General features: G+C 37.6%; 1 protein-coding gene across 1 annotated transcript in view; it reads left to right on the top strand.

Annotated features, from left to right (window-relative positions):
- The first annotated feature begins 858 nt into the window (after window positions 1-858).
- Window positions 859-17,416, top strand: part of LOC121319222 (MAM domain-containing protein 2-like) — a 43,802-nt gene continuing 27,244 nt past the window's right edge. Inside the window, exons 1-9 of the mRNA XM_041256430.1 lie at window positions 859-1,356; window positions 1,622-1,735; window positions 11,792-12,042; window positions 12,545-12,629; window positions 13,333-13,470; window positions 15,216-15,472; window positions 16,052-16,145; window positions 16,465-16,611; window positions 16,808-17,102. Coding sequence (XP_041112364.1) covers window positions 1,323-1,356; window positions 1,622-1,735; window positions 11,792-12,042; window positions 12,545-12,629; window positions 13,333-13,470; window positions 15,216-15,472; window positions 16,052-16,145; window positions 16,465-16,611; window positions 16,808-17,102 — 1,415 coding nt within the window. The 5' untranslated portion in view covers window positions 859-1,322. The remainder of the gene's footprint in view (window positions 1,357-1,621; window positions 1,736-11,791; window positions 12,043-12,544; window positions 12,630-13,332; window positions 13,471-15,215; window positions 15,473-16,051; window positions 16,146-16,464; window positions 16,612-16,807; window positions 17,103-17,416) is intronic.

The following is a 17,416-nucleotide window of genomic DNA, read 5'->3' as shown; positions in this document are numbered from 1 at the left end:
CAGTACAGTTTAACATAGAGGTTCGTTACACAGTGTATTGTATCAAAATTATTGAAAATGCTTCATTTGAATTTAAGACCATATAGTAGAATTAAAACCTTCATAAAAGCAACATAACACCCATACATAATCCTTTATAATCACTTGACATAACATGCAGTGTTCAAAGTTTATTTTACTATAATATAACAAAATTATATTATAAGTAGAAAGGTTATTGTCTATGAGTCATGAAGTGCTCTTGAAATGCTGAATTTCCAATTACAATAGGCTGTTTTATTAAAGTAGACTAGTTTGCAACAAATGGCATGACAACATGTGCATGCTTACATGCATGTTATGTTGTTTTCAGAGTGATTATTAGAGATTACGCACATAGTTATGCAGTGTTATGTAACCTTTATAATGCAGTTGTAAATACTACATATTTTCCAATTCAAAGAAAGCTTTAAAGGTTTGTTTAAATAAAAAAAATAAAAAAAACTTTAAAAAGTTAAAGAATGTTTGAACAGTATTTAAAAACATTCTCAGTCTTTTGAAAAACAAGGTTAAATGAATAACTATCTAAAACAGTTGAAGAAAATGTTTTATGAACTTATAACTTTAAAAAATAATCCTTAATGTAACAATCCATAAAACAGTCCTTGAAGTTTTGTAAATAAGACCCACTTGGTTTAATTTATCTTTTTAAATCTAATGTCAAGGAAAAGCTTGCAACCCCTCTCTGTTTATATGTTCTGTTTGTAATGAAAAAAGGGAACAGCATGTCTCCTTTTAACATTCTCCTCTAGTTTATAGGATCTCTCTTATCTTGGCCAAGAAGGAGATACTGTATATCCCTCCTGATGTTCCACAACAGAACATGGGAGGTTATATTAAAAATATTGGCAATTACACAGACTAGTAATGTGCTGATATGTTGTACAGAAAACAACAGGCAGCAACTAAATATTTAGGTCAGTCACACATCATAGTCTGTGTAAGTTATATTTATGGTGGTTGTTGTTTTGAAGTGGATGTCTTTTCCCCTCTGTGTATACTGTGCATGGAGGTGTCTGGAAATCTGGAATATATTGCAAGATCCTCCCTCCCCCTTGGAAGCGACTTTGAAGCAGTCTGACTCCAGCTGCAGCCTAACGCTGAGATTAAACCATGTTAATGTGATAACTTGCTTCTCAGCTCGTCCAGAAATATCAGTCAGCAGCAAACCTCCTAGGACAGCGTGCATGCTTTGAGTTATTTTTTCCCCTTTGGTGCTGCAAAGAACAATTCGACTTCACTGGATTTAAGCATTTCCTCCTCTATTTGTGGACAGTTCAACAATGCTTGTTTTATATTTCTTCTTTGTTTTACATGGTAAGTTTCCACTGCTGTCTGATAATATTGATGTGCTACATAAAAAACGTGGAAAAAGTACTGCCTGGAACCTTTCTCATTTGTCTAGCAAAAACAATGTAATGCATGCATGGCAATTACAGGGGAAATGAATACATGTTTGCTTTTTAATTCAAATTTGGACATAAAATTGCACATACACTATGGCTGGGACTGGGAAACTTATTCTCTACATTATGTGTTTTTATGTTAACACTTTTCCATTTTCCTCTTGTCTTTTCTCCAGTTCTGCAGTCAGTCAGGGCACAGCAGCTGCTTCAAGGATCATGCAGATTTGAACAAGGCACTTGTGGATATAACTCGGATCCTGAATACTTGAAATGGGTTATTGATGAAGAAGGTAAGCATGTGTTCAGTAACAAAATTGCACAATTGTAGTGTTTTACATTTTTAAATACTGAAAGGCTGTTTTGTTTTAGCTCTAACCACATGTGCATTTTAATGTGTAAAAACAGGTTTCATATTCATCATTCTTTTTCAATATTATTTTCTGTTTGTTTAGCCTTGTGGTTCTGTCTCTGCTGCATTATATACTATAGTCTTAAACTGATTGAAGTCTCTGCCACATACACTGTTTGCACCAATGTCAATAATTAATTGCTGTTTTATTTTAAAGAACCTCTTTCCATTTCCACAAACATACTGTGCCAATGAAAAGAAGCCTTTTAGAGTTAAACTACCTGTCCTGTTGACAATTCCTGCCATTTACAATAATATATTACATTTCTTATAGTTTCCTGGCTTATATTTTCTACATGTCGTAGATCTCTTTCAAGTTCTTTTTTTAGGAGCAGTCGCAGCAGCAGCCATTATTGAATGATGGAATTTGCCTCTGCTTTTTCTTTTTTTTTTTTTTTTACAGCTGCAGTGCATTGTATTCACACAACAATGACCACTTATACTACTGAAGTGTTGGTGCATGAACGTGTTTTGCAATGTTTTGCAGGAAACATCTGTAGATCTGATATTTTCTATTTGGTCTTATAAGATAACAACTATTCTAAATATACAGTAAAGTATACAACTCTAGTCAGGTGCCATAGTTTCACCGCTGGTAATAGAATGACATCATGGGGCAAAAGAAAGCCATGACCAAAACACTGATTCAGGGTAGGGCTGCCTTTTAACGAGGGAGCACTGTATTATATACAAAATAACTGTACTTGTACATTGTACGTGTCCTTTCATGGCTATTTAGAAACTCATACTCAAATGTAATGTGCTACACAATGTAAAAGGGAATTCTTACTAACCATGCAATTTTAACTTTTTTATTTACAGATAAGTTCTTTTCACTCTTAAAGAAAGCCAAAGTATATGTTAATTGTCATTTAGTATAAAGTGATAATATAATGTTAACAGGTGTAACAAATACCAATTATATTTATTAAGCATTTCAGGTAAATGAATGGGAATATAATGCATGCTATGAATAAGAATGCTTTATAAGTACAGCCCTTTGAGTCACCACTTTGGCATTCAACTCTTAAGATAGGCATTAATTATCCTATTTTTTTTTTCCTAAACTGCAAAAACAACAACAAAGATTCCTTTAGAAATGATAGCTATTTAGTGCAGCACCCAAACACATTTTCCTCAGTCTTTGTCATCCTGGGTTGACATTCCACTGTTCTTAACAATACAAGATAACCTGAGATAACATATCCTAGCACTGATGCCTTCAATAGTGATGATTGTTAAGTGATTGGAGCCCCAGTCCTAGAGTAACAGTGTTGTAGACTTTTTGCTATCCATGGCCATTACAGAAATGTGTTTGTAATCCAATTAAAATGAAAGAATAGGCTCAAGTGTACTTTCTATTGCATCTGTATTCAGATTAGGTTATTTGTAATCTGGAGTGAACTAGTAGGCATCAGTTCAAAAACAGTAATGTTTCAGACAACGTTCTAAAGAAATTAAACATCTCAAGCTACTTTTAGATTTTGAGTTAAACCAAAGTTTCACAGTTGAAAATGGCTGTTAACATAAATGAAGAACAGAGTAAACAAACCATTTGTATACCTCACTTCAGAGTAAATATCTGCTTTTATGTGTCAATAGTACACTGACAACTGTTTTAAAATGGTATCTTACCTCTTATGTTGACCTTGTTTATTTAGTACAGTCTGCTTTTAATATCCTATCCAACTTTGCTTCAAAAATAAACATGCCTAGGGTCGAGGTACTGTTTTCTGTTTGGTTTCCATAGTAACACCACACTTGGCTTGAATTTTAAAATCTGTGCAAGGCAGGGCTTCTCAACCCTGGTTTAGGGACACCATGTATCTTCTGGTTTTCATTCCAACTGAGTTCTCAATTACTTAACTAGACCCTTAAATATACTAATAATTAGTTTACTTAGACCTTTTTCATTGTTCTCAGCTTATAAAAATGTGCAGAGTTCAAGTTACTTTTAAAGTAACTTGACTTGAAATCTCCAACTGTTAGAGAACTTCAATCTCCAATGCTGTAAATGTGGCACCTCCTGCACTTAGTAGTAAGTAAAAAAAAAAAAAATACCGATAACCTAAGGGTTGGTTTGATCAACTTATACCCTGCTGGGATAAGCAACAGATTTGTAGAGCATTTACACCTCTGGTGGTTGATCCATCCAGGTTGATTCCCCACTGCTGTAAAATGCTCTAAAAATCCAGCTCTGCTCATCCCAGAAGGGTGTAGTGAATTAAGTATACAATTTTTTAAAATATAAATTAGCCTCTAGTCACCCATTCAATGATGTAAAAATGTGAGAAATTAGACATACCATATTTAAGTTCAGGATCATGTAAAACTCAGACTCCCTTGACAATAACCAACATTCACACAACGTGTCAGAAATATAAAACAATAGTTTATTTAAGAATAAAAAGGGGTGCACAACTAGTCTAATATTACAGAAAAGAAAGTCTATTGGTTAGAGATATGCGTGGATAGTATATACTGATTTCATAGTCAAATGATTACAACAACCATAACATCATTAGCATACATGGATAATATGCTAATACTAATTATGGCTGATCACATAAAGTGTGATCAGCCATAATTAATAAACTAATAACTAATAAAAAGTACTACTTTGCATTAGTATTTTCAATACCTGTTTCTGATTTCCATTACATGAGAGTAGATGTTGAACTTCATGCTGATTTGAACTCGGCTCTCGCCAAGATAAGCACCAACTAAGACATAGCTTTGCAGTAAACTAATGTGATCCGTCTGCATCTCCATCCATTTGCATTGTTTTCCATCTGATGATGCAGATCTCCTTCTGTCTGGTGTTGATTGCTGAAGTGTAATGCTGGCTCCAGGGATCAGCTCATTTTGCCTCCCCAGAGCATCAGCACACACAACAGCTGCGATGCTGGCTCTGGGAATCAACCAGTCCGGTCTCCCCAGCTCATCAGCATGACAACCGTTTGGATTGAGCTAAGTAGGGTACATCTCTGGGGTCTTCAAGTGGACACCTTCCATCCTCTGTGTTTTAGCCCATGACACCTCAAGAGGGCTCAACAGTGATTCTGGCATCCCAGCATCACCCCCCTCCAGCCCCCACTCAGCTCAGCCCAGCTTACTTACCCATACATCAGCATTGCTTTCTTTCTATTGTGCTTGAGATCCCCATCCAGAATCTTTCCGCCTCAACCGCAGCCAGTTGCTGCTCCTTTCTACTGCTTCAGATAAGATCATTGTAATTCATATCAATATGCACAAGAATTCAGAACAAAATCCAACTTTCCAGTACCTAATTTAGCAAATTAGTTTTATTGTGGTAATTTACTTTAAACATGATATACCAAACTAATAATATGTCATCAACCTCAATAGATTATATATTCAAATTAACTCATAAATGGGGTTGTGGCAGGCTGGTGAGTGTATAGAGGCCCAGAGACAGACTGCTGTTCAAAAAAATAACTATTTTATTATAAATAAACGTGCACAAGGGCAAAATAAAGGGATTTAAACACAAATAAAGCAATATAAAAACAAAACTTGCAAAATTAAGGTTTCCAGGCTGGGCAATGCCTTCACAAATACAAAAACCCACAAACACCAACCTGCTTCCTCAGCTCCCTCTTTCCAAATGAGAAGCAGAGGCCTCCTTTTATGTCAGGTGGCTGGGCGCTGATTGATCGTTAATTAACCTAATCAACTAATCAACCCCAGCCACCTGAACATAATAAACCCAGGCAGGTAGGGGAAATTAACCCCATCCCTGCCAATTTAAAAAGGGCAGAGCTTTGCTCTGCCACAGGGGTAATGATCAAATTCTCTGCATTTACAAGGCAACTTCTTTGAGTTGCACGTTTCAACAAACAAAATACATTTCTTACACACTTTAAAACGTGAAGTTATATTCTATTCCTAGAACAGTTTTCCACTAACTTGATAGCAGTTGCTACAGTTTATTCCTTGAGTGATAATGTATCTAAAATGCTGAATACTTATCGGTTTTCAACAAAGAAGAAGTCAAGTTGCTTTGTTGATGAATACTGCAGCTTCCTTCTCTGGATCTGAAGTTCCAATGAAAGAAGATGGTACTTTGCTTGAAGTATGCATTGTACTGCATCAGCTCGCAATAAAAAAACAGTTATTTTTAAATGGAGATCAGCTTGTTGATGTCCAATAGTCTGACAGCATTATCTTTGACTTGTCAGCAGTTTTCCAACTGGAAATAGTTAAGTTAATCAGATAATGCATTGCAATTGAAAAGTTATGTAGTTCGTAGAGGTGTTCTCATTGCAGTTCTTCTATATGGCTAGTACATGACCTTAGGCCGAGCTGGTGGCTATGCTTCCGTTTACTGTTGCAGTCTCTCATTGGGCAAAGAGCTACGGCTCTCTTCAAAGCTGATTTTAGCCATTCTTCAGAAAATTGGTTCTTCCTTGTCTTCCGTGAATTCGAGCAATTATACTATGTAACACAATTTTTGTTCCTGGGTAGTAAGTGTTATTTTCTAATTGCTTATGCCTCAAAAGTACAGAAAATGGCTATTATTCCCCACAAACTTTGCTTTTGTGACCAGGACAATGATATTTTGAAATTGACCCATTTGCAATGAGAAAACGGGCAAATTTGTGTCTTTTCATTCACATAAACAACATATGAATCCAAATTAACATGTATTTATACTAAAGTAATACAAAAATGACTACAAAAGATTTAGAAGTGAGTAGTTTTTCGAGATTTACGATTATTCTGTAAATCACTTTCACGAATCAGCCCCCAAATGTAGTCTCCCATCATGTTCTCGTTATACTGTCCTTGGTAGCGGTGTTCAAAGTCTAGTATATCCTGGTGGAAGCGCTCTCCTTGCTCCTCCGAGTATGCTCCCATGTTCTCCTTGAATTTATCAAGATGAGCATCAAGGATATGGACTTTGAGGGACATCCTACAGTCCATTGTGCCGTAGTTCTTCACCAGAGTCTCAACCAGTTCCACATAGTTTTCGGCCTTGTGATTGCCCAGGAAGCCCCGAACCACTGCGACAAAGCTGTTCCAAGCCGCTTTCTCCTTACTACTGAGCTTCTTGGGGAATTCATTGCACTCCAGGATCTTCTTTATCTGTGGTCCGACGAAGACACCGGCTTTGACTTTTGCCTCAGACAGCTAAGGGAAGAAGTCTTGAAGATACTTGAAGGCTGCCGACTCCTTATCTAGAGCTCTGACAAATTGTTTCATAAGGCCCAATTTGATGTGCAGTGGTGGCATCAGCACCTTCCGGGGGTCCACCAGTGGCTCCCACTTGACGTTGTTCCTCCCCACAGAGAACTCGGTCCGCTGTGGCCAGTCCCGCCTGTGGTAGTGCGCCTTGGTGTCCCTGCTGTCCCAAAGGCAAAGATAGCAGGGAAACTTGGAAAAACCGCCTTAAGACCCATCAGGAATACCACCATTTTGAAGTCTCCTATGACCTCCCAGCCCTACTCATCATACTTCAAGGCATCCAGCAAGGTCTTGATGCTGTTGTAATCCTCTTTGAGGTGCACCGAGTGAGCCAGGGGAAGAGACGGGTACTTGTTACCATTATGGAGCAGCACGGCTTTGAGGCTCCTGGATGAGCTGTCAATGAAGAGGCGCCACTCATTCTGGTTACAGGCGGTTCCGATTGCCTCGAACAGACTGGTCACATTGTGGCAGAAGCAGAGCCCATCTTGACGGGTGAAGAAGCTGGAAAAAGGTTGGTGACGCTTCCTCTGATCTGCGACTTGCACACTTTCATCCAACAAGTTCCATTGCTTGAGCCTAGACGTCAAAAGCTCGGCATTGGACTTGGTGAGACCAAGATCTCTAATCAAGTCGTTGAGGTCTTTTTGGTTGGGGTAGTATGGGTTTCTCTCCTCAGCTCCACCTCTGAAATTGTCATCTGGATCTACAACGTCTTCCTCGCTCTCTGACTTGCTGCTCTCTTCTAAAGACGGCTGCTCTCTCTCCGGAGGAGTGGGTACGGGGAGCTCATGGCAGTGTGGCACCGGGGCGATGGATGAAGGAAGGTCCGGATACGTGATAGCAGGTGCATTCTTGCCAGTCCGACGTTTGGAAGGGTCCACCATGCAGAAGTAGCAGTTGCTTGAGTGGTCAGTGGGTTCCCGCCAAATTCTTGGGATAGCGAACTTCATGGCTCTCTTTTCCCCTCTGTACCATCCTACAAAAATACATTTATTTCACCCATGACTAACGTGTAAGAGATTCTTGCAACATTTTTCATATATGATATATTTTTTCAATAACATTGAAAATTGTAAAACATTTTAAAATTAAAAACTTTTACAATTTAAAAAATGTTAACAAATTTTATAACATAAAATTCTGAGCAACAATTGTCCATCTTATCTTCCAGAGTTTTTTTGCAGTGCTCGCAGGTGAAATGAGGTGCCCAGGGTTTGTCTTGATCCCCGACAGGCATGCCAAAATATGCCTTGTAGGTCTCACACATCTTAGCAGATGCTTCCATGGAGTACTTTTTCACTCTTGTCTTGACAAATTGGCCGCAGACATAGCAAAATGCATCTGCTGGATGCTTGCAGCCTCTTGATGCCATCTCAGAAAAATGCAGATATGTATCCACTTAGGCAGCTGGAACTAAACTGAACTGGTGGGCTTAAGGCCCCTGTATTTATACTACTATTTATATTACTGGAAAGTTTACTCAGCACTGAATCTATCTGGAATGTTCTGGAAAATAGGTAAATTTCAAAATATCACTGTCCTGGTCACAAAAGCAAAGTTTGTGGGGAATAATAGCCATTTTCTATATTTTTGAGGCATAAGCAATTAGGAAATAACACTTACTACCCAGGAACCAAAATAAATAAATAAATAATTGTTACACGGTGTTATGCTCCCATGACTTCAGAAACTTTTTTCCTTTTGCTTTTTCCTTGTGTGGAGAATACGTCTAGCGTGGGGAGCATGCTATTTCTACTACAGAGAACCTGTTTCTCCTGTGGGGAGGTTGCTTACTGGGGAGCTTGCTTAGTAGTTCATCGTATGGGAAGCATGTCCTTTGAAAATCGAGCGGCTGCTTTTATGATGCTCACTTCTATTGGTCAGTTTGTTTATTTTGGGTTGTACCCGAGTCCACATGGGGTGTTTCTCATTGGTTGTTCTCATTCCTAGATGACCCCTTGTTCTCAACTGGTCTGCTGTTTCGCCCCCTGTCAGCTGGATTTATGAGACGGACTGTTTTTTGTCTGAGGTGTCAAAGCACCCAAACCATCTGGCTTGCCTTGTGCAAGATACTGCTGGTACCAAATGATTCATTCATCGATGGGGGAAGATAAAACACTAGTCTAGCAGTTAGTTTATGACTCTTTTTAAAAGCATTCTTTGTCAGTGGGGGAGTTTGTGACCAGAAACCAAGACACAGAGAATGGCTGAGGACCCCCCTCTGTGTATTTCAATTCTGTTAATTCCATACACAGAATGATACTATGACCCACTCTGATGCTACAAGGGTTACAGTTGGTTAGTAATATTAACCAAATCAGAAATGGACAGAAATTTAAATTAGATGCTTCTATGACTATCATGTTAACTGTGGTGTCTAATGACAAAACACTATAATTAAAGTCATTTCTCATCTGATTCCACGAGACATGAAAACAAATAACTTTAGATTAAACACAGAATAACTAAAAAAACTATTTACCTGATTTAGGTAGGATATTTTGTTTGCATTTTTAGCATTAGCGACTTTCTTGCAAGTTTAATTTAGTTTTCCATAATTTCACATACTCCAATCAAGTCAATGTAACCTGCCACCACACTTTTAGTTGTTTTCCCATCTTATGCTGTATAAATACAATGATTCCTGGTGGTAAATCTCCCTCCAGACCTGAGAGGGCGCTAACAGTTCTTTCCCAGGGTTCAAGGGAAGTCGGCCAGTCTGGAAGAAGGTGAGACTCCATTGCAAGAACACATTGACCCCGAATGGAAGCGATGTGGCAGTCGCAGATTGGAGAGGCAGTTGCACTCGTTTATCAAGTGGTCATGTGTGACAGCATAAAAGGGGATTGAGAATCGTAAGCTGTTCCTTTGCTTTACATGGAGAGAACCAAGAAGGACTGTGAGAGAACCTGTGATAAAGATAGTGAAACAGTATCGTGAGTGTTTTTTGTTTGTTTGTCTGTGTGAATAATCGTCTTGTTTGTAACACTAGACAGCTAACACGATTCCGGAGCTGTCGCTGAGGACGATCACTAAAACCGGAACAGCACTGCACTAACTGTCACAAAAATAAACTATATCACGCACCATGAGCACTACTGCACTCACCCAGGACTGATGACCGTGTATGTATAATTGTGGGGCGGATAGTGTGGTTTATTATTAATTGGGTCGATTATTGTTTATTGTTATTGTTACTGGTCACCAGACCTGGATATACAAATAAAAAGCCCCCTTTTCCAAACCGGATTAATTCTCAGTTTGTTTCATTACAGCACTGCATCACCTCTGCACCTGCATCTACTCAGCCACTTTGTCACAAATACACACAGACACACAGACACACAGACACCCACACACACACACACACACACACACACACACACATATATAGATAGATAGATAGATAGATAGATAGATAGATAGATAGATAGATAGATAGATAGATATTCAGGGGTGCAAATAATTTTGAAAATTGGTGCTAAACTGTTTTAAAAGTTTAACGCCAGAGAGCCTACTTGTATAGTAATCCATCGCGTATCCACTCGTCACATATCCGCCTAACCGTGTATCTGCTATGATCATTCTCTTCAGTAACGTTAGTTTATTATTTAAAAGAGATTAGTTCAGAGAATGTAGATCCCACCAAAGTTTTTGTCCATGTGACACTACCATTGCTGGTAGTGTCACATGAAGTGTTCACTGTCTTGATATGTAAATAAATCCTGTTCGCCTGCAGGGTGTATCAACTTCAATCTCTGTCTCAACCTGTCACTCAGCAGCAAATGCACGGGCAGATGGGTACCCTGTCACAATCATTAATATCCTGTATCTTTTAAACAAAGGATTTAGGGGAGCTCCCTAATACAAGCTGAATTTCAAAACAATAATTGTGTGAAAATACTAATTGTTACAACTGTGTATAATGGCATTTAAAACAGGATTCATTCATCTGCCTTTTTACAAATCCGCTCTTATTCTGGTCCCACCACAGTCAAATACCCAATGGAGTACTATAATAATTTATCAAACCCTGCCCCAGTCAAGTCCCCTTCTCTTCAATGAGTTCCTGTGTATGTGGATGAGTGTGGGTGGGTCATTGTGCAGCTGTTACAAGGTGCTTCATACAAATACATTGAAAACTTTAAAAGTAAAGCTAGAAGTATTAGAATGTTGTGAAACAAATCTGTTTTTGTGCACAGTGTTTGAGAGATCTCTATTCTGCAACCTGATATATATTTTACCCATGTAGAAAAAGGTATATTGTTTTCATGTGGGAGATTGAAATGTTTATCTAGGAATGGAATGCCAGGGGCAAGACCAGAAAAACAAAGCCCTGCAAATCCAGTAATCAATCAAGATATGTTCTAGGGATATCATGTTGAAAGACCTCAGGATTGGAAGCTCAGAGGAATGTGTACTGTAGGTTGAACTCAAGTCAAAGTGAGTAAGGCGTAATGTTTGAAAAAAGTTAGAAATCTGTGATACATCAAGTTGTTGACAGGGGAGTGATAACAGCAATTACTCATATAAAAAAATAATAAAGAACAGTCACCAAAAAGTTGTGTTGTGAAAGAATACAATCTGTTGTTAAAAAATATGTTTCTTTTAATTCCCACTTTTAACTGATGAAGATACCAGTAAGTGCTTAACATCTTTATGTGTGTAAAAGCTAGTTTTAAAGCAGTATCCACTATTTGTGTTGAGTGCTGTCCCTTGTTTGCAGGGCATTACATTACTGCTGATTCAGCCTTTGGAGGAGCAGGTCAGAGAGCTGTGCTGATTAGTCCTGACCTGGAGCTGCTGGAGTGGAGCTGCATCAGGCTGGTGTATCAGATCACTGGCTCGGGTTCTTTAAAAGTGTATGTGAGGCCAGAGGGAGAGAGCTTCGACTACCTTTTGTGGTCGGCCCTGGATCCCTCAGACAACTGGCTCATTGCAAGTATAGACCTGAGAAACACAACTAACAAATACAAGGTACTGATGTGAAGATGAACAGAAGGTCGCTACAAACAAAATTACATAGGGTCTTGTTTGTGAGAAGTCAAAGCATTTGTAAGCTGTATTGCAAGCTCCGGCTGACGAGTTATAGATAGTTTTATCATTTAAAATGGATAAAATGCATTGATGTCCATATATTTTATATTAAATACTACATAGTATATACTTGATCATATAGTCTACTTTTATGTGAAAAATATTATATAAATATATAATGATTGTATATATATAATATATATATATATATATATATATATATATATATATATATATATATATATATATATATATATATATATATATATATATACACGCACACACACACACACACACACACATATTTCCATATGTTACAAATATATGGTCTTCTGTACGGGTCAGCCTTGAAAAATCTTTAGGGACTTTAAGTTTAACTTGTACCATGCTTGAGTACCTTGATAACTGCTGGTCAGTGATTTACTGCTTTTACTTTATTTAGATTGTTTTTGTGGCTTCACCTGGGCAAAAACCAGCACAAAGCGTTGCAATCTTTGAAATACTTGTTGTTCCAGGATACTGTGTTGGTAAGATAGCTTTCATATTGTACTAATTAACTTTCAGGGATACAGGAATACACTTTAGTAGTCTGTTACAAATATTATAATAACACAGGGAAAACACTTTGTTCATTCTAAGTGTTTATGCCCATGGGCAATTTGCACCATTTTTTGTACATTTAAATAAAACTGTTTCAAAACATGCAACAAACTAGCTTCATAGTTTTGTAACATTCCAGATTTGTTTTCCTTTCACAAAAAATTGTACAAATTGCATTTTGGTGTTAGGATCAATGAATAAAGTAACCAAAAACATTCACAGTTCTCTATGAATTTCCCTCAAAGGGTTATTGCAATGTTTTAAAAGAAATATGAGTAAAAACATAAAATTAGAAAAGGCATTTTTAGAAAGGTCCAGATTTCACCCAGAACTCCAAACAAACTAACTTTCTAATCTGATAATGGTTTGGTCCCAACTGGGTCTACTGTACCACATATCTCAATTTCTTTCTTTCAGGATAAGGAACAGCCACAAACCTCTACATTTAAAGACTCATGGGAGTCTTTGTAACTATTTGTAAAATGTTACTCAGTTGTTATTAATCTGTCCAATCAATGGCTCTCTCACTTGTCTACTCGCTATGTGATGTTATTGGTACAGTGTGTACATTTTTTCTTCTGACCTCAAAGTAATAACACTTATTATTCCTAAACTGTTTGCCCTTTGCAGAGTGTAACTTTGAAGAGCATCATCTATGTGGATATATGAACTACTGGAATCCCAATGTAAACTGGTACGTAGGTGGAAGTACTATCCAAGATGGCCAGTCAGATCTGCCCGATGATCACACAATGAACAATGAGCGAGGTATGGGTTTTGGGTATTACACAAACATGGTATTAATATTAAATAATGATTGAGAAATATTCATTTTCCAGCAAATACTTTATTCTAAATCAGTTATGAAACTAAGTATTGCACTGCCAACTTTACAACCGCTACCATGAAATAAAAGGTTGCCCCACCCTAAGTCACAGATGCTTCACATTTCTTGTATGGTGTAACAGAGTACTCCCCGCCCATGTGCACATTATGTTTTGTGTTATTTTTGTATTCACTGTATTATTTAAATGTATTGTTTATTTTTGTAAAAACAAGCAGTTTTACTGTTGTTTACAACATGAATGGGGTTAGAATTCCCCATCCAGATAAATTTGTGAAAATGTTTGTGTGACAGGCTGGCAAGTAGATAGAGGCCCAGAGACAGACTGCAGTTCAACAAAATAACTTTTATTATAAATAAACACAAAATAAAAGGGCACAAGAGCCAAAACAAAGGGATTTAAACACAAATAGAAAGACACAAAGCAAAACTTACAAAAATAAAGATTTCCAGGCTGGGCGATGCCTTCACTGGATGAGAAAATTAAAAAAAAACACCCCACAAAACCAAAAACAGCAAACACAAACACAAACACCAGCTTGCTTCCTCAGCTCCCTCCTCTCCCTAATGGGAAGCTGAGGCCTCTTTTTATATCAGGTGGCTGAGTACTGATTTACTGTTAATTACTCCACTCAACCCCAGCCACCCGAACACAATAAACCCAGGCAGTTAGGGGAATTTAACCCCATCCCTGCCAATCTATATAGGGCAGAGCTCTGCTCTGCCACAGTATGGTAAACAGCGAGTGCTTATTGATAAACTGGCTGGTGACCACACATATGATAAAACCTGTGCCGAATGTGGTTGAAGGGTAAATTAGGTCATTAATAGCCATTCTGCCACAATATAAAAGACCTGCAGCTTTAGCTGAATGGGGTTAAAGTGTTCAGGAGTGGAGAACGGGAATGAGAGAGGAGGTAAAATAAGAAAACAAAAGAAACAATCCTACGAGTGCTGGTTTAACACCAGCACGATACTTGTAGTTATTATTTGCTTGTTTATTGGTTTTGGCCAAAATTATTTACTTTAAACTCACACAACAGTGCTTCATTTATTCGCAGTGCTGTGTGTTTCTTCCTGGCCAGAGGTCGCCACACAAGCCATCACGTCACAATGGCTAAAGTGGCATCTGCTTTCCCAGACTGGACTTATAAATATAAAGTATACAGTGGCTCTCAAAAGTATTCACCCCCCTTGGACTTTTCCACATTTTATTGTGTTACAACATGGAATCCAAATGGATTTAATTAGGAGTTTTTGCCACTGATCAACACAAAAAAAGTCAGTAATGTCAAAGTGAAAAATAAAATCTACATTGTTCTAAATTAATTACAAATATAAAACAGAAAATAATTGATTGCAGAAGTATTCACCCCCTTGAGTCAATATTTGGTAGAGTCTATCTGGATAAGTCTCTACCAGCTTTGCACATCTGGCACTGCAATTTTTTCCCATTCTTCTTTGCAAAATTGTCAAGCTCCGTCAAGTTGGATGGGGATCTTTGGTGAACAGCAATTTTCAACTCTTTCCATATATTCTCAATTGGATTGAGGTTCTGGCTTTGACTGGGCCACTCCAAGACATTGATCTTTTGTTTTTAAGCCAGTCCAGTGTTGTTTTGCTATGTCTGGTTACATTCCATTAGCGATTATTGTTTTTCTTTTCCAAGGTCACTACATGTATGTGGATTCTGTCTACGCGAAACACTTTCAGGAGGTAGCTCAGCTCACATCTCCAATGACAACAACTACGATATCAGGATGTTTATCATTCTACTACCAGCGTGACCAAGCGAAAGGCAACGTTTTCACAGTGTTTACCAGAGACAGAATGGGCCATTACGAGGAAATCTGGAAACCTGACATATATGCAAAGTTAATGTGGAAATTAGTAAAAGTGGATATAAAAGCCCCTCATCCTTTGGCGGTAGGTTTAGCACTTTGTGGGAATTGAGGACGACAGTTATCATTTTTTTTTTAAATAAAGAAAACAAAAATCAGTTGATCATAATTTAGGTGACATTTTTGTTAACTGTACTGTATGGCAATATTTTTACTACAGTACACTTTTACAAATCCAAACCAAGATATCATAATGAAATGCTTGCTGGATTTAAATAATTTAGCACAGGTTTAATGTGTTGCAATCATGGCTCTCATTTGCCCCATAATTCCATTATACTAGCACTTGTGTTCTCGTTATAAGACAAATTAAACATCGCTCCCAACTGCAGTGTTATAAATGGGGAGCACTGGTTTGAGTTGTGTTTACTTACACACAACTTATTAAAGCTTATTTGTTTGATAAATTCATGAGTACTGTAGCTGTCTCTTTAGGCCATGTATAATAATAGTCCCTGAGCTAAAGATTGCAAGATTAGAGATATAATTTGTGATCCCAATGCACATTAATCCTAGACAACTGCTTCATAGTTTCATCTTCTGTACTGTATCCTAGATGTACGGACAGGTACCTGCAGTGTCACTTCTTTATTTGCCTTTCAAGGTTGTCTTTGAAGTTGCTTTCAACAGTGCTAAGGGAGGCTATGTTGCGATTGATGATATTTCATTCTCCCCAGAATTCTGCAACACTGAGACAGGTGGGGGTGGTCTTGTGCCATAATGACAAGTGTATATCAAAAAAAGTTTGTTTCATTTTGCTTTTAATTTAGATTTTGAGTACACGTGTTTTGTTTGGCTGTAAACAGATGTTAGAAATGTGCATGATAACATTAAAAAGCAGAAGCCAGTTTTATATAAATATCCACCAGCATAGAAAACTGTAGTAATATTGAAAGATTCTTCAGTTTTTCAGCAGTAGCAGGCTGTCATAACGTTTTATTTGGAAATTTAAAATATGTATTATGTAGATTTGACATGTGCTTCAAAGTATACCACCAGTTTTATTGTTTTCCACAGAACCTTTCTTTGATCCGTCTGTGGCAAACTGTGATTTTGAAGAAGATTTTTGTCAATACTATCAGGAGCAAACAGAAGGGTCTGTGTGGAACAGGGTTTCAGTGACGCCTAATGTTTACAGAGTAGGAGATCATACAACAGGCTCAGGTGAGCAAAGCGTACTTAACATTTACCTGTACTTTAATGTACATGCAATTTCAGTTTTATTCATTGATCCATGTAACATTTTATTTGATTACTTGTCCTTCTTTCCACAATTTTTTTAAACGAAAAATATTAGCTCTAATGAAATACTTAGAATTGTTATACTTTGAATAATGTGAATTGTTTTGATGTTTTGCAGGTTCATTCTTGTTGGCTAACACCAGGCTTATATCTCGGCAAGGCTACGTTGGGCGCCTGTATGGCCCCTACCTGCCAGGGTCATTGATGTACTGTCTGAGATTTTACTATGCCCTGCATGGGTTCATTAAAACAAACAGCACCCTGGCTGTTTATATCTATGATGAGAACAATGTGGTCCAAGAGAAGGTCTGGACAGTCTCTGAAAGTCCAATGGGCTCCTGGATTCAGGTTGAAATCAGTTATCAAAAACCCATGCCCACACAGGTAACATCCTACAATAATAGTGTAACACTGTTTTGAGCTAGTCTGTCAAGACTTGGACTGAGGTTTCAAAGTGAGGAAAGTTTTAGCGGACACATTCAAAACTTTCCAATTCTACAATAAAATCTCCAAAACATGTATTTTATACATTGTAATCAAGTTTAGTTATAATTCAGATGTTTCAATAACGCTCACATTGCACGTACAGGTGCAATAGATTGATCAAAGCTGAATTTCAGAAGGGGCCTTCATTAACCATGTGACTCACTTTTTAAATTTTTTTTTACAAAACTTTAAATAATGATGAAGTCAGAACGTGCAGATATTATTCAGATATAAATAATGA

This window comes from Polyodon spathula, chromosome 1 (assembly GCF_017654505.1).
Source record: "Polyodon spathula isolate WHYD16114869_AA chromosome 1, ASM1765450v1, whole genome shotgun sequence".
NCBI lineage: Eukaryota > Metazoa > Chordata > Actinopteri > Acipenseriformes > Polyodontidae > Polyodon > Polyodon spathula.
Note: the sequence above shows the minus strand (reverse complement) of the source record. Positions and strands in the feature narration are given on the sequence as shown.